Raw genomic sequence first — 22,356 nt, forward strand, 5'->3', positions numbered from 1 at the left:
ATCCTGAGGTCCAGGTCTTATGTGAATTTGAAAGGCAAAATAAATGGTTGAGTCTTCATCTTTTTTGTTTTTTAAGCCAGTTGTCATAAAACACACCTGGTCCCCTCATCCTGTAAGCAGGAAGAGGGCTTGTCTATTCTTCTCCTGCTCTTGGAGGAAAGAAATGTTAAAAAACAAAATCCAACTGAGTAAGTATCAAAGATTTTATTGGCTTCATTCACAAATCATGAAGCAGGCAGCATCCAGTCTAGCAGACAGAAAGAGCTCCGAAGAGCTGTCCAAGGCAAGGGATTTTAGGAGAAGGGAGCAGGAACAGGGAAGTTATGTTAGGCAAAAAGGCAGCTTGGTTATTTCAAGGTCACCTTCCTTTAGGGGATGGCAAGGGTCTATCAGACAGATGACCTGACTAGTGTTGAGCAGATTCCGGGTTGAGGGGTTTAGGATTCTATTACTGGGAGAGCTGAAACTGTCACCGGGTGAAGTCTTGCCTTGGTGACAATGTGGGGCTTAGCATATGGGACTCTGTTTGGGGCCTGTTGCCTTGTTTTTAACAGAAGAGAGCTGTCTCCACTCACGACCCAGAGGAGAATCAGATCCGTCCTCCTCTCTGTCCCATGTGCTTCTCCCCTGGGCTCTCACATCCTCTGTGCGCTTCCTCATCTAGGCTTCGACCACCACCAAACACAGCACAGCAGCGACAGTGGACACAGCGAGAGGAGCCGCAGCAGGAGCAGCCGCACAGGAAGCGCTCTGACCTTGAGTTTCTGGAGGTCACCATGAAATGGGGTTCGATTATTCGATTATACCCAGTGGGCCCTTTTTCATACGAGGATCCCACACCAACTCTGCCTCCAGCTCCCTGGACCCCAAGGGCTCCCCCAGTTCCTCACCAGAGACTGCAGGGACCGTGGTGTTCAGCCCTCAGTGTCCCACGTGGCAGGTGAACCTCTGCTCCTCTCCAGGGAGGATCCGAGTGTCCACCCAGGTCTGGTAGGTCCCGTCCCCACTGGGCAGATTGGTCCCAGGCCCAAAGGTGCCCTGGTGCATGGGCTCCCCATCCCGAAGCCAGGTCAGTGTGGCACCCTGAGGATAGAAGCTAAAAGCCCAGCACCTCAGGATGACCTTTCCCAGCAGGTTCTTACTGCGGGTCACAGTCACTGACGGGGCATCTGGGGGGAGACAAAGCAGAGTTCAGTGAGACCCAGGACGCTCCCTCCTTGCACTGCAGGGAAACTAAAAGCAGGAACCAGCCAGCCCTTAGAAATGACCCGTGCACATTTGCCCCCAGCCACCCTTCCAGGGGGGCTACAGCCCAGTGGAGAGTGGACTTCAGGAGGCCCCCACGCTGCTCCAACAGCCCCAGGACCCTCCGAGGGGGTCCGGTCCTCACCCACCTGGAGAGCCTGAGAGAAGACAAACTCCCTGCTCTCAGGGGCCATCAGATCCACCTGAGGATGCTCAGCACATGGTTCTGAAGAATTTGTAGGTGCTAATGGGACAGAGGGGCTGCTCTGGTCCACAGGGAGTGAGAATCCGACCTCGGTAATGTACCTCCTTCCTCCCCAACAGAATTGGTTCCACATGCAACACGGGGCGATGGAGGGACTGTCCACAAGGATGGCCAGCTGGCCCAAAGCCCGATTCTTTTGTCCTGGGCCTTACATTCCTCTGGGGACCTCTGGTTGATTATAGGTTTTTTCATCCACCGCCCACCCCTACACACACCAGTATCTACTCTTTCTTTTTATTCTCTGTCACAAGACTTAGACAAGGGGGAAACTTGAAATTGGATTTTTCTAAAAGTGAAAGCAGAACAGAAGTAGGATGACCCTGGGAATACGATTCTTGGTACTTTGCGTTTGAATATGTGACCCTTACTCCAGAGCTGGAATATTCTGTTCCATCTTGGCTCCCAGCCAAGTTGGCCCCATATTAGGGCCTCTACCAAGGAGTTCAAACCTAGATGTCACCCCCACTCAAAGTCAACATCCCAGAGAATGAGGGTCTTGGAGAGAAAAGGTTTCCTTCTCCTGCCTGCCTGGGGCCTGAGGTCTGAGATCTGGGCCCACATCCTGGGACTCTCCAGTTGATGGACCAGCAATGGGTCCAGGGGATACCCCTCACCCACCCACATGGGTGTGCCTCTCCGACAATTCAGTCAGAACTCAGCACCTAACCTAAGGCCAGGGCAGGATAGCAACTCAGAGAACAGCAGGGAAGTTCTCTTCCTTGTAGGATCCAGGGGCAGACTCAGTGGGTGGACCCTTTCACCCAGGGTCAGTACCTGTATTCTCCAGGAGGCCCCTCCAGGAGGCCAGGTATCTCCAGAGTTGGGCAGGACAAGTCACATGCAGGAAATCCTTAACCTGATCAGCCCTGGGGCCTTGGGTCTCCCAGAGCTTCTTGATGTGCTGGGCTGAGGGCAGGGCCAACGTCCAAGTGAGGGTCTGTGAGTCGAAGGTGAGGAAGTCCTGCCCATTGTAGCCCAAGCACCAGAAGCTTGTAGTGCTGTCTCCCTGGAGCTCACAGCCCAATGTGGCCTGGAGGGAGTGAAGGCCTGGCCCACCCCAGGCAGTGACGTCTCACCTCACTGTGCCTGAACCTCTCCACCCAGCAGGACTCCGGTTCAGAGGGGTATGTCACCTCATCCACCCAAATGTGAGGAACTTGGTGCAGTCTCAGGGGGGCCCTCACCTCTCTGTGCAATTCCAGCCTTGCTGTGCCCTCCTCTCCCCCAGCTGCAGGATAAACAGAGCAGGGACCAGACTCAGACCCACATGCCCCTGGCTCTGCCCCCACTCACCTGGGCCTTGGCCCTGCTGGCCTGTGATCTCTGTCAGCAACTGTCTGAGCTGCCGCTCCTTCTCCTTCAGGTCCTTGGTTTCTCTCTCCCAGTTCTCAGCTCCCAGGTCCATCTTGATCCCTAGACCCCGGGGCTCTGCCCTCTTGCTCTCGCCATCATAGCTCAAGAAGAGCTCATCATCAAAGTATCCCAGGGCCAGGAACTGGGGCTTCCAAGGCCTGTGCAGGGACAGGGCCATGAGGTCGTGGCGGAGAGTGTGGGTTCCTGAGGGAGGAGCACACGTGGGTGATTCGCCCTTCCAAGTTCAAGGTTTCTAACAGCTGCCTCTGTCTTGAGTCATTTAAATCAGGCGCTCTGTCCTGACCCATCCCAGAGGGGAGTGCAAGGAACCAAGCAGAGTGTTTTGTGACGGACAGGACCTGAGGAAGAGAGGGTCAGGCAAAAAGACTAGGGTGGAAAGAGACTAGAGAGGCGTTAAGAGGGGGAAGACAAAGCAGAAGTATATTTGGGCAGAGAGAGAAGCAGACTCGACTGAGCGATCATAGCTGCACAAGGCAGGAGACTGGGAACCTCTGAAAAGCAGAACAGAAATCTCCCACAGTCTTTCAGGACTGAGAAGAGAGGAACTGCCAGGCTCTCAGCTGACACCTGTGAAGGTCACAGTGCCCATTACAGAATCCTACTAGAACTGTGACCCTGTGCTGACCCAGGTTGATCCAGATTGAATTGAGGCACGAGGAAAAGAATCAACCTTTCCTGGGCGGAAAATAACATCAACTGAAGCCATGACAGGTGTAATGTATGTAACGTCCAGGATTCAACGTGAATTTCTTGACCTCCAAAGAGGCAGGAATCCAAGACTGGTAATCAAGAAATGGAGAAGATCCCAGAGAATTGGAGCCAGCCTACAAACGATCCCAATGTTGATATTAGCAGAAAAAAAATTTAATATTAACATGTTTAAGAAAATAGAGGAAAGTGGGCAAAATATTTGAAAGGAAAGAGGATTTTACCAGAGAACGGAAATGTATAAAAATAAAATGGGAATTCTAGTAAGGAAATACACAATGTCTGAAATTTTGAACTCACTGGATGGGATCTGCAGCACATTAGACAGAGAAAAACAGGATTAGTGAGCTGGAGGATGGGAAAATGGCAAAAGAAAAACAGAAGCTTAGAGAAATACGAATGGAGAAAAAAAGAAAGCTAAGCATAAGTGACATGTGTGACCCTGTCATCTGTGTAATTGGAGTTTCAGGAGAGAAGAGAGAAAATGCAACGCTGGCATTATTCAAAGAGATAAGACCCAAGAATTGTTCAGAACAGATGAAAGACATCAACACCAGGTTCAGGAAGCTCTCAGCGTTAAGCAGGATAAACAGAAACAAAGCCCCCTGAGAACATCATGGCCAAAATATTGAACAGTCCAGACAGAGAGAAACATTGCAAATAAAAACACCCAGAGAAAATAAGACATATTACTTTTAGGGAGCATTTTATAAGGCCGTCAGAGCTGACTTCTCAACAGAAATGATGGAAAGCAGAACACAGTGAAACGACATCTTCCAAGTGCTGAAATAAAATCATTACCAACTTACAAATCTATAGCCAGAAAAAATACTACAGTGGAAGGAAGTCAGAACAAAGATGATTTAAGAAAAAAAATGTGCACAGTCGCTGCTATCAGGTCTGCACTAAAGGAAAAGCCAGTGGGAGCTCTTCAGGCAGAGCAGATGTTATCCCAGACTGAAAGAAGCAAATGCAGGCAGGAACCCCAAACACCAACTGTGTGAGTAGATCCGAGGAATATTGAAGGAACAGAACCATCATTTTCATGTTCTGTGGAATTTAAAGTATAGGTACAACTAAAATTTATGAAAACAATAATGTGAGAGTTTGGGGGTTGGGAAATGGAGTTTAAAGGTCTAGCAATATCTGGGAATTATTAGAAGTCGTAATTAGTACTTGACTAAAATACTAATACATATTATAATCTTTAAAATGACCACTGTGAGAAGAGTTAGAGATGTACAATTAACAAATTAATAGAAGAAAGGAATGGAGTATTGAAAAAGCTAGATATCCAAAAGAAGGAAGGAAAAGGAGAAAAAAAGGAACAAATAGATTGGCTAAATAGAAGATATAGAGCAAGATGGTAGATATAAATCTAAACATAACAGTAATTACATTAATGTGAGTGGACTAAAAACCCCATGTCAAAGAATAAGGTTATCAGATTATCAGGTTAAAAGAGAAAATCACAGGGGTCTGGCCTGGTGGCGCAAGTGGTTAAGTGCGCGCACTCCGCTGCGGGTTCGCCAGTTTGGATCCCGGGCATGCACCGACGCACCGCTTGGCAAGCCATGCTGTGGCAGCGTCCCATATAAAGTAGAGGAAGATGGGCATGGATGTTAGCCCAGGGCCAGTCTTCCTCAACAAAAAGAGGAGGATTGGCAGATGTTAGCTTAGGGCCGATCTTCCTCACACACACAAAAAAATCACAAAATCAAATTATCTTGCTTATAAGAGTCACACAAAGACATCAGAAGATTGAAATGGAAAAGATAGACAAATGACATAAATGTCAGCTGTAACCAGAAGAAGGCTGGCATTGCTCTACTAACATCAGATCAGGTTTTAAGACAAAAAGCATTATTGGAGTAAGGAGAGGCCCCTGCAATGGGAGATTTCACCGTCATAAATCTGTATGTTTCCAATTACACAGCTTTAGAGTGCATAAAGCAAAATTAGTGAAACTAAAAAGACAGATCCAAAACACTTCAAGAGACGTTAACACCTCTCCCACAATAACCAGAGTACAAGCAGACATAAAATACCTACGGTACACAGTCTGAACCACAGAATTGAAACCATTCAGAATATGCCATCTGACCACTGGGGTAATAAGCTAGAAATCAATTTTAAAAAAAGATATCCAGAAAACCCCCAATTGCTGGGAAATTAAACAGCACACTTGATATAATCCATGGGTCAAAGAAGAAATCACAAGGGAAATTACAAAATATTTTGAACTGAATGAGGATGAAAACAATGCGTATCGCACCTTAGGAGTGCAGCTGAAGTAGTGACTGGACAGCAAGTAACAGCCTTAAATGCAGATATTAGAGAAAAAGAGACTAAATAGTGAACCTCTCAGCTTCAAGCTCAAGACATCAGAAAAAGAACATAAAACACATAACAAAAGTCAAAAGACATAATAAAGATAAAAGGAGAAATCAGTGAAATAGAAAATTACACACAATAACAATGGACAAATTTCTCAAAAAAAAATTCATCTTACCACAGCTGATATAAGAAAAAGTCAATAATCTCTTAAATATTAAGAAATTAAGGCCATGATTAAATATTTCCCAGCAAGAAATCTCTAGGTCCAGATGGCGTCACCGGTTAATTCCAACAAACGTTTAAGATTAAAAGAATAGTCTTATACAAACCGTAGCAGAAGATGGAACATGAGAGAGTGTCATGCACCAGGCGCCTCTAGAAACTCAAAGGTGGGTTTGGAAGAAATTAACTGTTTTTCCAAGTTGTTTCTTTCCCTTTTTTGTGTGTGTGTGTGAGGAAGACTGGCCTTGGGCTAACATCCGTGCACCACTTCCTCTGCTTCACATGGGACGCCTCCACAGGACGGCTTGACAGGCTGTGGGTCAGTCCAGGCCCCTGGATCTGAACCTGCGAACACCGGGCCGCTGAAGTGGAGCTGACGCACTTAAACGCTGGTGGACGTGTAACCACCAACCATCCTGAAACAGGAATCCTCACCACAGAGCTACACACATGATCTTTGCCTTGTTTTTAATGCAAAGATCTCTCCAGGAAGAGCTTATGCCTCATTATGTGGAAGCACGTTTTCCACTTGAGCCTGCACAAGCAAATACCCACCTCTCCCTTTTGAATGTTCATTTCCCAACTGAAATAAAAGTTCCTGCTCCCCTTTGTTCAGGGATACCATGACTTTGGAAATGATTCCTCATGGCCTCCTATTTGCTGCAAATACACTGTACTTTGTGAGACAACTTCCACTGGTGTAGAGTCTTATTTAACTCACCAGGAGGTGAGCCCACTTGGTTAGGTAACAAGAGCACCCCAGATATGTTTCATAAAGCCGGCACAAACCTAATGACCCCCAAGACCCTCACCTGCCTCCCTGCTAGCCTGCCTCCCCAGACCGTTACCATCCCCATACTGTAGCCCCTCAGACACCGGCCCCCTTTCAAGGACTCCAGATACTCACCATCCTCCACCATGGCTCCCAAATACCAGCTTCCCTGCTGATCTCCTTCCCCCTTCAAAAGGACCACACACACACACACACACACACACACACACACACACACACAATCGCCATTCCCTTCCGTGGCCGCCCACAAGCTCCTGGCTACTTCCCTCACTCACTGCTAGTTTCATCGCAGCCCCCCTCCCACACTTTCCGCCCCCACACTGCCTCCTGCAGACCCTCACCTGTCTCCCTGCCATCTCCAGAGACCCTCACCGTCCCCCACCACGGCCCCCAGGTACTCCTCTGCCTGCCTGCGGACACCCCATCCAGACATCGCCCCCCACGGAGTGCCTGGGACACTAGGACCGCCCCCCTCTCCGCGTGTCTCGGGGGAACCCTCACCGCCCTCCCTGCCCGCGCCTCCCAGGCCCCCAGACACTCACGTGCCCCCCGCGGACCCTCCATCCCAGGAAACACTGAGCCCACACCACCACCCTGAGGACACCCACATCCCCCTCTCCCTGCTGTCGTGCCCCTCAAATGCTCCTGCCCACTTGGGTAGAGCCCCCTGCAAGCGCACCCTCTGCAAGTCCTAACATCCCCTCTCCTCCCGCCAGCCCCACAAATGCATAGTCCCCCATCCGTAGCGCAGATTCGCCCCCGTTCGCCCATAGCCCCTCAGACACTCACCAGTGCTGGACTCCAGGGACTCCTCCTGCAGTAGCAGCAACAGGAGCAGCAGGTGGCTCAGGGCTCTGGGGTCCCCGGGGGACCCTATCCCCATCTCTGTTCAGAGGTCTTGATACCAAACCAAGTGGGCTCGCTCCACTCTACACCAGTAGAAGTTGTCTCACAAAGTAAAGTGTATTTGCAACAAGTAGAGGGCAGTGAGGAATCTTTTCCAAAGGAAGCAGGAACTTTTATGTTGGTTGGGAAACGAATATTCGAAAAAGAGAGGCGGGTATTTGCTTGCGCAGGCTCAGTTGGAAAAGGTGCTTCCGCATACACTGCAGATTACCCTAATAAGGCTTAGTCTCCTCCTGAAGAGATCTTGCTATGAAAATTAAGGCAAGATCATGGATGGAGCTGGTGTAGGGAGGCTTGGTTAGCTTCAGGGTGGTTGCTGGTTGTGTCTAATTAACATAAAAACAGTTAAATGCTTCCAAACCCACCCTAGAGCCCCTCGGGGCCTGGTCTGTCACAGTCTGGATGCACAATTTGCATGCCTGTCATTTCCAGCGTCTACTTTCATTTTGCATATTGAAGCCTAAGGCCCAACCCACCTTACTCTGTGGGTCTGGCAGGCCCCAGAGCCTCCCAAGGACCCAAACTCGCCATCAGCTCTGCCCAGGACCCCAAGTATGTTCCTTCCATCCATCCATCCATCCATCCATCCATCCATCCATCCATCCATCCATTTTTTCATTCAGTATTCCCTGAGCACCTGCTCTGTGCCTAGCCCTGAGCTAGATGATGCTGGGGTCACATGGTGACTTAGGCCCAGAACCTGTCCTTTTGAGTCTTACCATACAGTGGAGAGCACAGGCCACCACAGACACTGATGACCTAGAATGAACAGGGCTGCATGGGATGCACAGGGGTCAGGGGTGTCTAGCTGGAGGAGGGGACTTGTGAGACGAGATTTTAAGAATGGGAGAGAACTGTGACTATTTCAGAGAGGCTGAGCACTGGGAGGGCAGAGGACGGGCAGGGAGAGGGGCGGCAGGGGTGGTCACCTTGTGGGCCTCCGTGAGGACTGTGGATTTCATCTTCAGTGCACTGGGAGCCACGGATGGGTCATAAGCAGGAGATGGAAGTGGTCGGATTTGTGGAACATCCCCGTGTCTGTCTCCTGTGAGGAGGGTGGACAGGGAGTTGAGACAGGAGACAGGAGACCAGGCAGGAGGCTGCTGCAGCAGAAATAATTGTGCAATTGCCAGAGTTCTAAACGTCTGAGTTCTCTCCATGGGGAGTGGAGGCAGCACAGGCCCCGCCCAGCCCCATCTCTCTCTGCTCCTTTAGCCTCCTGTCCCTACAGCTGCAGGTAGAGCAGTGGTTTCCAAACATCTAATGGGTTGTAAAAAAATTGAGTAGTTCATAACTGTCATGTTTTTAAAATTTGAAAGGAAAAAAAGATTAGAAAATAGAAGAGTGTGCACTACAGAGAATCTTATCAATTATTGTTTCAAGAAACTTTCTTTCGGACTGTGTGCAAGCCACAGAATGCTGTGACATCAGTTCTTCCTGGGGAGTGGAGGCCAAACAATTAGTAAGCAGAGGGACAGAGACGGCTCCAGCCACGGGCTCGCCTCCTCCTTTCCCAAGAGCCCCTGCCTTAAACTACCCATCATGTCATCCAGGAAGGGGTCCAGCTGTCATTTCCTGGGTTCCAGGTGTTTCCTGGGGAGGCTGCAGGCGGGCTGGGCACCCAGCCTGGTTGTCTCTGCCGTGAGGAGGGTGAGGTGGAGCCTGGCGCCAGGGAGAGAGAGAGGAGCCCGGTGCCCAGGGCAGGGTGGGGGTTGGTGTCTCTGGGGCAGGAGGAGCCCAGCTGGAGCCTGGAGCCTGGTCTCAGGGTGGCTGAGTCAGGCTCTGAGGCAGGAAGGTGGAGGGAGACAGGACAGGGCAGAGGGGTCAGAGGCTGTGCTGGAGGGCAGTGGCTGGTCCTGAGATGTGTGGACACTGAGAGCCACTACTCAACAGCATTGAGGCCTTGGGGTCAGGCAGCCCTGGGTTCGAATCCTGCCTCTACCCCTCCTCAAAGTGTCAAAAACGCCCTTTACAGATAGGTCTGTACAACTCTCTGTAACCAAGAGGGAGGCGCCCTTCTGGATGTTTGTCTCTAACAGCTTTCAAGCCCCAAGCTCTCCCTTCAGCCTCTCTCTCTGGCCAGCTCTGAGAGTCTGCAGGCTCCCTCCCTTCATCCCTACAGAAAGTTCAAACCCCAGTAAACAAGACCTGCCCAACTCCTAGCCAAAAGAAAAGCCAAAGCTAATGACCTCGCTTCTCTCTGGATGAAACCCGAGCCTTCTCCTTAGGGAATCCTACTGCTGTCTCCTGTGTGTGAAATAAACTTTATTTCATGTACATTAATCCCCCTATGTCATTCCTCCTGATCACCATATACATTCCTGCTCGAGGGGCTGTTCTGCATCCAGCGGGGATTGCTAGGCCCCGCAAACGACCACCACCACCAGCAAAAATCCTAAAGCCAGCTGCCTCTGCACTGCCCAGTCTTGTTGTCACTGTCTGGGGACCAGTCTGCTGCCTCTAGTGGACTTAAAACTCTGTGACGCCGGGGACTAATCCTGCCATGGCCACAGCCATGTGCCCAGCTGTTGGAGATTCTGTCTCCTCCAGAGACAAGAGGACACTCAGGTTCTCATAGGAAATCAGAGACACAGAAACCCCATTGGTTGAATTCCCTCTGCCCAGTTTCCTCTGTGTAGGGAAGATCCTGGCATGAGGCCCTTCTGCGGGTTCTAGACACAGGACTCAGACACCAAGCACCCAGTCAGGGGCCTCCATCAGTCCTGGAACCAGCCCTCTGGAAAGGGGGAGCAGGCCCTGGTGTCAGGCACCCCAAGTAAGAAATTCCCACAGCTCCTGAGCAGTGCTGGGAGATCTGTGCTTCTGGAATGTGAAAGACAGAAGGAAATTGGTGTTTCCTCCCCTCACAGGTTTTCCCACAGGCTGCCCCTTTGCCCTGGGAGCCCAATAGGCTGAAATCCCCTCCTGGCAGCACTGGGGTGTTATTTCCATCTTCCTCAGGGAGCCCCTCCAGGGGACAGGCAGGGACATGGAGGAATGTCAGCTGTGCAGGGAGGAGGTCAACTATGCAGGACGGGGACTGCCCGGTGCCACAGGCCCTGTCTCGTGCTTGCTGATGGGGTGAGGGCAGGGTGCTTTTCGCTCCTCCTGTGTTCTTTGGTTTCAGGCCTGATTCCTGTTTCCTGCAACAGGGCTTTCCGTGGCCACCACCTGGACGTCACACCAGATCCCTCCCTGCTTAACATGCTCAGCAGCAGCGCTCGCAGCAAACAGACACCACACAACCCAATAGAAGTGGGAGGGGCTGTAGAACAGAGAATGAGAGGCTGATAAATTCCCTGGTAGGGCCAGACACGCTCCTCGCTGGGACTCCAAACGCGCCCCATACAGCACTGTCGGACCAGAAAACTTTAATATTTGTGATTTAAAAAACTGGAATCTACCCAGCAAAAACACAGAGCAGTTTCCACGTACATGAGTCATCCCACCTTCCTGTGTGGAGGGGGCCACCACAATTAGATCCCATATAATGACATGGGGGCGCTGGGGTGACTGGGTGTCCCGTCCTTGGGCACATGTCTTGGAAGGGGCCACATTATGCACATGTTCAGATGACCTCCACCATCTCTACAACCTGAGCTCAGCCCCAGGTCTGTGCAAAGAGAGACTCCAGCTCCCTCCTCCCAGAGGAGCATAAGGAGATACAGTCAGGAGGCAACAGTGATGCAGGAAAACACAGGCAGATGGTGACCTTGGAGATTTCGCCCAAAATCCTCCCGAGCCTGTAGGTAAGCTTGGGACTCACCATCTTAAGTTCCATGAGTGGACTTCCAGCACATTCCCTCGCCATCCAAGGGTGTATTATGTTTATGAAAGAGTATATACTAATGCAAGTTGTTGGCAGGTCTCCAATAATTTTAGAGGGAAAATTTATACCCAAAAAAGTTTCTTCAGTCCAGAAAATGACTGGCAGGAGTAGTGTGGTCCTTGTCCCCTCAGAAGAGGAGGAACGAGCAGGGGGCGGGGAAGCTGGGGAGGGGAGGGCAGGGAGCGCTGTAGACACACCAGACACAGAGCAAGAGAAATGGAGACAAGGGCTGATGGTCAGAAGACTCACCACCAGTGGGATCTATAGGGACTTGACAGGCTGGGAATCAGTAAAGCAAGACTAATGCCAGTAGAGTGAAGTCGTGCCAACTGAACAAGAAAGAGGAGCCAAAGGGCAGTCAAGCATCTGGGACTCAGCCTAACAGCTGGATTGCAGGGTTACTCCCTGGGGGAGAGAGGAGGTCATCACAGAGAAATTCCTGCCCTTGGAGTGAAGATCAGGAGACTACAGAGCATGTTGAAGACTGAAGTTCAGGTGATAGGAGAGATGTGGACAAGTTAATCATGACTGTTTATATCACCAATGGATTACATATCAATACTTTCTTGGCCATAAGAGGAAAATATAAGAGAATATTTTATTTTATTCTTACAGCTTGAAAAGCTATTTGGACAATATCAAGTGACTTTTTTATGAAAGAAAGCTATTCTTCCAGAAAAACTAAATAAATGGGAAGACCTCCACTAGTGATGGATTAGAAAATTTCTTATTCTTTAGATGGTGATACTCTCCAAAATGGATCTAAAGATTCAACATAATCCTTTTTGACAGAAATTGACAACCAGAAACTAAAGTTTGAGACAGGCTAGGGGCCCAGAATAGCCAACACAATCTTGACAAAGAAGAAAATACTTGGAGGACTCACACCTCCTGGTTTCCAAACTCATGACTAAGCTACAATAATCAGGAGAATGTGGTCCTGGCAGAAGGATAGACATATGTTTCAATGGAATATAATTGAGACGTCAAGAACAAGCTCTTACTTTTATGGTCAATTGATAGTCAAAGGTGCCAAGACAATTCAATACAGGAAAGAATAGTGTTCTCTACAACTGGATATCCACATGCAAAACAATGATGTGCTCTTGTACCTCACATCATATTAAAAATTAACTGAAAATAGATCAAAGAAATAAATGTAAGAGATCAAACGGTAAAACTCATAGAAGAAACACAGGATTACATCTTCATTACCTGGAGATAGGCAATGGTTCCTTAGAAGACACCAAAACCAGAGAGAAATAGATAAATTGGATTTCATTAAAACTGAAAACTTAGTACCTCAAAAAAATCATCAAGAGAGTGCAAAGTCATCAAAGTGAAACAAAATATTTGCAAATCATATACCTAATGAGGCAATTGTGTCCAGAATATAATTAGCACTCTTACTGGTCAACAATGAAAAGCCAAAAAACTAATTAAAAAGTGGACAAAGGATTTAAAGACGTTTCCCAAAACATGACATACACAGAGCCATAAACCCATGACAAGATAATCAACATGTTTAGACGTTAGGGACCTGCATATAAAATCCACAATGAAATACCTCTCCACACCCAATTGTACAGGCATATTCATAGATGAAGTATTCATAATAGCCCCAAATTGAAAATAACCCAAATACCTATCAACTGATGAATGGGTGTTGTGTGGGTCTCAGCCTATTGATAGTGTTGCCGCGGGGCAGAAATGCCTGAGACACTTGCCTGGGTCCATATTGCTTGTGGTGAGTCCCACAGACATTTCCCCAACCAGAGCCAATGCTGTGGCTGGACCGGCCGTTGTGGTTCTTATTACCATCACAGGACGCACCTCAGCAACAACCATCAGAGAATTTTGAAGAACAAGATTTATAACTCACAGATCCTAGAGGGTACCAGTCACCATGAGTGTTAAAGGGCAGATCCAGGCTGAGAGTTAAAGAGGAGAAAGAATGAGAAGGGAGGATTGAGTCTGAGTGTCTCCTGTCCCCAAATACCCACTCCACGTCCCAGATCTAAGTCCACACCAGGCCCATCTCCCCAGGCTCCTCCAGGAAGCAGAATCCAGCAGTCATCTGGTCATCAGGTCCTCTGTCAGCCGACACTGAAGAGAGAGACAGAGAGAGAGAGTGAGCAAGAGAGAGGTGGACAGAGATGGAGGGACGCACAGAACATGGCAGAGGAGTGGAAAAGAGAGACACAGAAGGGCCACAAAGAGGCTGAGAGAAATAAACACAAAGGGAGAGAGAAACCAGGAGAGAAAAAGGAGAGGTAGATGGAGTGGAGCAGGTGACAGGGCCAGGGGGCGGCATTAGGAACAGAACAGGCATCCAGACCCTCCCGCTCCCCTGTAGCCCCCAATCCCATGGAGGGGACAAGACCTCACCTGCGACAAACCCTGTCATCCAGGGACGGGGCCCTGGAACAACTCTGGCCTTTCAGCTTCACCAGGAAGGACTCCTGGCGTCTGAGTGACCGGGAGCAGCACTGCTCAAAGCAGACCCTGCATGTGCAGTTGCCACACTTCCGGGTCCTGCCCAAGGGCGCCACAGCGTCGTCACAGCAACAGTGCTGCAGGGGGTCGTGGAACTTGTCCCCACAGGTCACGTGTGGCTGGCACAGCATCAGGTGAGCTCCGTGGGGGACACTGGAAGAGACGGAGCTGGTGTGACCAGGCAGCAGGGCAGGGGGTCCCAACCTGAGGCCCTCTGGGAGCCACACCCCACCTCTGAGTGTCCCTCCTGGGCTCACCTGGGGCTCCATGTGAGCAGAGGATGCAGAGAGCGGCCAAGACAGCTGTGGGAGAGCAGAGGGATGAGGTGGGGCTGACGGGGCAGCCAGGGGTCCACCTCCGGGAGCCCAGCGTGGGGCAGGGGATGGTCTGAGGGGGTGTCTGTCCTGTATGAGGCACTGGAAAAGGCTAGGAGCAGTCCAGGGTGGGATCCAGTCACCTGTGTCCAGGTGTATTGTGATTATGGGCCTGTGGAAGGTGAGGGGAATTGAGGTTGGATCCTTATTACCCAGTATGCAGCATCGGGGAGCCATGGATCTGGGGCAGCGGCAGTGGAGTGGAGAGATGATCAGCGGATCTCAGCAGGTGCTTTTACTCCTCCTGTAAAGCTAGTGATGTCATCAGATCCCCTGCCTGGCCTGCAGAGACACACTGGGCCCTGGGCCAGGAGCAGGTGCCCCACCACCAACCTCTCCCACAAATGCCTCCCTCTCACGCCCAGCACAACGGCCTCATTCCGACTCTCCTGGCATCCTAACCCTTCACATCCTCACAGGGGGCCTGTCAGCTGCCTGACTACACACCCCCAGCCCAGGGCTCACTAAACCACAGCTCACGGCATTGAAGTGAAAGAGACTAGGTTTTTTTGTTTTGTGTGTGTGTGTGTGTGTGTGTGTGTGAGAATGATCAGCCCTGAGCTAACATCCATGCCAATCCTCCTCTTTTAGCTGAGGAAAACCGGCCCTGAGCTAACATCTATTGCAAATCTTCCTCCTTTTTTTCTTTTCCCCCTTTTCCTCCCCAAAGCCCCAGTAGATAGTAGTATATCATTGTTGCACATCCTGCTAGTTGCTGTATGTGGGACACCGCCTCAGCATGGTTGGACAAGCGGTGCATTGGTGCTTGACCGGGATCCCAACCCAGGCCACCAGTAGGGAAAGGCATGCACTTAACTGCTAAGCCACAGGGCCAGCCCCGAGACTAGTTTTTACACAATGGAAAATTCCAGGTTGAATGAGATTGGGGAACAGGGGAATGTGTGGGGAGGACGCTGAGGTGGCTCATGAATGAACGTGAAAAAGGCCCTGGAGGAGCCCTGGGACCCACAGCCCCCAGGGCGCTCTCCCCACCTCCTTCTCTGTCTCTCCACTAATGGTCATTTCCTCAGGAGCACTGTCCACTTAGCACCTCATGTGCCCCAGGCTTTGTGTCAGAGACGGGGGAGGGGTGGGGAGCAGGACACTCAGAGGTCACAATTTTCACTGAGTTCATGAGAGTGAGAGAGAGAATGGTAAGATAATCCATTTGAGTTTGGTTGTTGTGGTCAATATTGTTGTCAATATTACTCGTCTGTGAAGTTCTGTAGGAGAAATTCCATCAGTAGATTCTCAAAGGCTTTGCTCCTTAAGGTGCCTCTTCAGCGGGAGATGGATGGAATGTCCCCTGAGAAGAGCCATCTTGGGGTCAGGATGTGAAGATAGCGAGTAAAGGATCCCCTTCCCTGAGGGACACTGTGGGGTCAATACTGTGGGTCCAGATCACCCCCTGCAGTGAGGATGGGGAGGACCGTCCCCCGCCTTCTGCAGGACTCCATCCCTCGGGGGCACAGACACCACCCCAGCATGGACGAGTTTCTCTCCAGGGCCTGGGAAGGGTGACCTGTCCCTCATGTGGGCAGCCGTGTTTCTCTACCCGCCTCCCTGTGTTTGGAAAGATCCTGCCTTCTGAGTCTCTGCTCCCCTGCGGGAGCCTCCACACTCGCTCCCCAGACTCCCCTCCACCTGGAGCCCAGGCCCAGACTCAGCTCCTCCATGACATGCACCCGTTCCAGACAGAAACCAGGGTGAGGACCCAGTGAAAGAGGAACGGAGTGTCTCCTGCACTGTGAGGGGGAAACCGCATCAGTGTCCAGACCCAGCAGATGTGGGAGATCCAGGGAAACATCCAGGTCAGCTCCAGGGATGTGTTCGGTGCAAGCTCTGGAGTCTCCTGGTTGGGGACAGATGTGTTATCACAGCCCAGCTCTGGCGGTGGTGTGGGGGTGGGCACTGGTGCCCACACGCCGTTTCCCAGAGTGAAACTGTGGAGGTGACTTTGCCTCTCTAAGCCTCAGTTTACTTGCCTGTAAAATGGAGGCAACCTGGCCCAGCTGACCCATTGTCTTTGGTCTAAGAGAGATGACAAAAGAAAGGGCCTGGCAATAAATAGTAGCTGAAAATGAGCTCTGTGTCCAGCCCTGTGCCAGGTGACCCCGAGGACACAGTGATGACCCAGTAGGAGCTCATGTCCCAACGTTGAGGGTCACAGACTGTCCTCAGACCATGATGGCTCACAGACGTCAGGTTTGGGCTCAGAAAACCAAGCAATTGTCAAGGGGTCCTCATGTTCATGCACTGAATAAGGTTTGGGATGACATAGCCAACCTCTAGAAAGATTACTTGTCTTTGCCAACATCTGAGAAATTCTAATAATCCAATTGTCTTTCCAGGCTCGGGAGTCAAAGTCAACAAGGAAGCATAATAGCCAGTTACAGATAGAAAACGAAAACCTCCAAGACAATTTACAGAAGTAGAATCTAATATCCACAAGCGTGTATTATAGTGAATACTGAAACATAATTTGTTTCTCTTTAAAATGACCCTCTTTTTTATTTTTGTTTTTACCAAAGACAGCCAAATTAAGACTAATTGTTTGGCTTGGCCCAATTATTTACATAAGTAGAGCAAGAATAGCAATTGATCATATAGATTCTTTAAATCTACCTTGCCTGAACTTTTTATAAGGAATCTCAGATCAAACTTTAAAGGCCTCAAGGCCAGGAAAGCCAAGTCAAAGACTTGTTATCAGACTCCCTCTGCAAAACCTATAGATTTGAGTGATTTCCTCTCTTCTCCTGAGATGCCCCAAAATAGCCTGAAGTTCTTTGCACCAGCCAGGGAAGTGACTTTCTTTACTCACTTGGTAAGGTTGCTGGGAACCCTGTAAATAATGTACCAGGCCAATATTTCCAAGTGGCTTTATTTCATGAGGTGAATATTTCTCCCTTAGCCATCCGGTCATATCAGAGTCTATGCACGTTTCTCTCAAATGTCACATTCCAGTCAAAGCTTGGTAATATTACCAATGTTTCCAATTGTGTCCCATTACAAGGAGAACAGATTCTTATTGACCTTATGCAAATAACTATATTGCCATGAGAATAAGAATATTTACTCACTAAGAGTTGCTAAAGTCTGGAGGCATCAGGTGGGGAGAAAAAAATAAAGTTTCAATTCTGCTTACAAAGATATAATTTACAGGGCTGGCCCCGTGGCTTAGCGGTTAAGTGCGCATGCTCCGTACTAGTGGCCTGGGTTCAGATCCCAGGCGCGCACCGACACACCGCTTCTCCGACCATGCTGAGGTGGCGTCCCACATATAGCAACTAGAAAGATATGAAACTATGACATACACTATCTACTGGGGCTTTGGGGAAAAAAAAGGGGGAGCATTGGCAATAGATGTTAGCTCAGAGCCGGTCTTCCTCAGCAAAAAGAGGAGGATTAGCATGGATGTTAACTCAGGGCTGATCTTCCTCACACACACACAAAAAGATATAATTTACAAACTGCTACAAGCCAGAGTTAGCTTAAGAGAAAAGAAAAAAAGGTTTTCTTACATCTCAGAAAACAAAACATTAAAAAATCAGCAAGGTTTCAAATGAAAAAGTCATAAAAATTATAATCATCCTCATCGTTCATTTAGTTCCATAACTCTTTATCTTTTGTTAGCAGTTTCATGAAGTCACCAGTTTCTCCCTTAGAGTTCTGTAATTTCCCTTCTAGTTCAGTTTTATGATGCGAAAGTTCATCAGAAACTGGTATTCTAGAGTGTCAGAGTCTTTTCCGTGAATCTCTCTGAAAATGAAGACATGCCTATTTCAATCAAACCAACAAACTTAAACAAGTTTTCATTAACCAAAGATCACTTTCTTTAAACCAATTAAATAGAGCTCTTAATTTTGGCCATACCATCTGGAGGTAGAACAATATCTCACACTATTCGGGCTCAGGCAACCCTATTGACTTCCTTGAGTACCTTTAATTAACATTGTCTGAAGGGCAGATTTATATGCTGTTTGACAATGTCAATACTGGGGGAATGTTTCCCCCAGTGAGACACAATGTCCATCCCCAGTATACAATTTATAATACAATCATGCCAAAGAGCTGTAACCACTTAATTACATCAACTCTAATACCTCCAATCATAGCTTTCATTAGGACTTCATCAACAAGCCTCTGTCTTATAATATTAAGCAGGAGAGGCATTCCCACCCAGACATAACGTCCATTTTCATAACACACTCAGGCAAAGTTGTTACCACCTCCTTATATAAAAGGTGGAGAGTGTGGGGCAGTGGTGGAGTGTGTGGGACTCCCACAGTGGAGAGACTGGGTCCACATCAGGAGGTCGGGGTGCGCGCACGGGGCAGGACTGTGTTGACTGTGTGTGTGGACCTGTGGGCGGCAGGGCTTGTCAGCTGCAGAAGACTTGTGCTTCTCAAAGACCCACATGGGGGTTTGCCCAACCTTCCAAAGCCTTAAACAATTGGGTGTTTTCATGCCTGAGGCCCACCCCGCCCAGCTGCAATCCTCAGAGAGCTGACAAGAGACCTAAAGGCTGGAGGCTTATAGCAATTGTAAGCCCCCGAGCCTAACAACCTGCCACGCTGGGGGCCTACTCACTTAAAAGAAATACTGAAACACAAAGGTGGTATTAGAACTTGCAGCCAACTGTGCTGGGGCTGCCCACACCTGATAAAGAGACTGAAGGGCCCACAACAACTACAAGCAGCTGAGCATTACAACAGCTGGCCAGGAGCATAACTCAGCCTCCCTGGGCGCCTACAGGGAGAGCAAACAGGCCACAACAGAAGAACACACGTAGCCCACATAGGGGTCACCCCTGGAACATTGAGAACTGAGGGAAGCACACTGCAGGCCTCCTGAGGCATCACTTATATAAGGTCACCTATCCAAGAGCAGGAGACTTAGCTGACCTACCTAATACATAGACACAGGGAAAGAGGCAAAACGAGGAGGCAAAGGAATACATTCCAAGTAAGGGAACAGGACAAAACACCAGAACAGAAACTAAATTGTGAATTCACAACTAAAATGTTGCAGGATACAAAATCAACATACAAAAATCAGTTGCATTTCTATACCTAACAACGAAGTATCAGAAAGAGAATTTAAGGATACAATCCCGGGACCAGCCCGGTGCTGCAAGCGGTTAACTGTGCGCGCTCTGCTGTGGCAGCCCAGGGTTCGCCGGTTCGGATCCTGGGCATGCATCAACGCACTGCTGGCAAGCTATGCTGTGTCAATGTCCCATATAAAGTGGAGGAAGATGGGCATGGAGGTTAGCCCAGGGCCAGTCTTCCTCAGCGAAAAAAAAAAAAAAGAGGAGGATTTGCAGATGTTAGCACCAGGCTGATCTCCTCCCAAAAACAAAAAAAAGAAAAAGAATACAATCCCATTTACAATTGCAACAAAAAGAATAAAATACCTAGGAATAAACTTAACCAAAGAGGTGAAAGATCTGTACACCAAAAACTATAAAACATTGCTGAAAGAAATTGAAGAAGACACAAAGAAATGGAAAGATATTCCGTGCTCTTGCATTGGAAGAATTAACATAGTTAAGATGTCCATACTTCCTAAAGCCATCTATAGATTCAATGCAATCCCTATCAAAGTTGCAAGAACATTTTTCACAGACATAGAACCAAGAATGCTAAAATTTATATGGAACAACAAAAGACCCCGAATAGCTAAAGGAATCCTGAGAAAAAAGAACAAAGCTGGAGGTATCACACTCCCTGACTTCAAAATATACTAGAAAGCTATAGTAACCAAAAAAGCATGGTACTGGCACAAAAACAGACACACAGATCAATGGAATAGAATCGAAAGCCCAGAAATAAATCCACACATCTATGGACAGCTAATCTTCAACAAAGGAGCCAAGAACATACAATGGAGAAAAGAAAGTCTCTTCAACAAATGGTGTTGGGAAAACTGGACAGCCACGTGCAAAAAAATGAAAGTAGACCCTTACCTTATACCATACACAAAAATTAACTCCAAATGGATTAAAGACTTGAATGTAAGACCTGAAACTATGAAACTTCTAGAAGAAAACATAGGCAGTATGCTCTTTGACATCGGTCTTAGCAACATATTTTCAAGCACCATGTCTGACCGGGCAAGAGAAACAGCAGAAAAAATAAACAAATGGGACTACATCAAACTAAAAACCTTCTGCACAGCAAAGGAAACCATCAACAAAACGAAAAGACAACCTAACAATTGGGAGAAGATATTTGCCAACCATACATCTGATAAGGGCTTAATCTCCAAAATACATAAAGAACACATGCATCTCAACAACAGAAAAACTAACAACCCAATTAAAAAATGGGCAAAAGACCTGAACAGACATTTCTCCAAAGAAGATATACAGATGGCCAACAGGCACGTGAAAAGATGGTCAACACCATTAACCACCAGGGAAATGCAAATCAAAACTAAAATGAGTTATCACCTCACACCCGTCAGAATGGCTATAATTAACAAGACAGGAAACAACATATGTTGGAGAGGATGTGGAGAGAAGGGAGCTCTCATACACTGCTGGTGGGAGTGCAAACTGGTGCAGCCACTATGGAAAACTGTATGGAGATTCCTCAAAAAATTAAGGATAGAACTACCATATGATCCAGCTATTCCATTGCTGGCTACTTATCCAAGGAAATTGAAAACACCAATGCATAAAGATACATGCACCCCTGTGTTCATTGCAGCGTTATTCACAATAGCCAAGACTTGGAAGCAACCTAAGTGCCCATCAAGGGACGAATGGATAAAGAAGATGTGGTATATATACACAATGGAATACTACTCAGCCACAAGAAACGATGAAATCCAGCCATTTGTGACAACATGTAGGGACATTGAGGGTATTACGCAAAGTGAAATAAGTCAGAGGGAGAAGGTCAAATACCATATGATCTCACTCATTAAGTAGTAGATAATAACAACAACAAACAAACACATAGGGACAGAGATTGGATTGTTGGTTACCAGAGGGGAAGGGGGGAGAGAGGAGGGTGAAAGGGATAATTCAGCACGTGTGGGGTGATGGGTTGTAATTAGTATTTGGGTGGTGAACATGATGTAATCTATGCAGAAATAGAAGTATAATGATGTACACCTGAAATTTATACAATGATATAAACCAATGTTACTGCAATCAACAAAATAAAATAAAAGAATATCATCTTCTTCCTTTTTCATGGCCTTGTAGCTAAAAGTTACCTAAATCTGGAGAATGTAACCCAGGGGGCTAGAGGTGGGGATCAATTTAGTGTTCCCCATAGCTGACTTACACACAAGACAAATGCACCAACACAAAAGTAAAATGTGACTCCGGACAAATGCAAAACCAAAAATAGACCCAAGTCCAATGCATTTCTCCACTCCAAGCAAGCATTTCGCTGAGCGTGCCCGACACCAGCAGGAAGGAGGGAGCAGCCGGGGAAGGCCCCTGGGCAAAGAAGCCCGGGCAGCTGCAGGGGACCACTGATCGCTCGAACTCTCGCTGGGGCCAGCCATCCACGGGCACAAGACTCCAAGCTGTCTTGCCAAAATTGATACTGAACCTCTTAATTTCAACTTTGTGTGAGTGATGTGCAATAAGCCAATCACATCAGTGCTTGGAGTTGGAGAAAGTTTTGCTTGAATTGGCCAAAACGAGAAGGTGAGTGGATGCATTCTCTCAAATCTGCCTTAACAAGAGAAGAAAGCTGCAGTGGGTTTTATGGAGCTAAGGGGCTTGGCAGGAGGAGTTTCAGAGAAAACAAAGGGGTCACTCCTGATGAACGCCTGGGCAATCCAA

The 22,356-nt window shown here is 48.3% G+C and overlaps 1 protein-coding gene across 1 annotated transcript; it reads right to left on the reverse strand.

Annotated features, from left to right (window-relative positions):
- Window positions 1-818: 818 nt before the first annotated feature.
- Window positions 819-7,908, reverse strand: LOC131397609 (MHC class I-like protein MILL1). The gene is made up of 4 exons (XM_058530713.1): window positions 7,734-7,908; window positions 2,804-3,067; window positions 2,285-2,557; window positions 819-1,169 (listed from the first exon to the last, which is right to left on the reverse strand). The coding sequence occupies exons 1-4, from the start codon at window positions 7,825-7,827 to the stop codon at window positions 922-924; spliced, it is 879 nt and encodes a 292-aa protein (XP_058386696.1). The 5' UTR covers window positions 7,828-7,908; the 3' UTR covers window positions 819-921.
- Between the last annotated feature and the right edge of the window lie 14,448 nt (window positions 7,909-22,356).

The sequence above is a fragment of the Diceros bicornis genome, chromosome 34, assembly GCF_020826845.1.
Source record: "Diceros bicornis minor isolate mBicDic1 chromosome 34, mDicBic1.mat.cur, whole genome shotgun sequence".
NCBI classification, from domain to species: domain Eukaryota; kingdom Metazoa; phylum Chordata; class Mammalia; order Perissodactyla; family Rhinocerotidae; genus Diceros; species Diceros bicornis.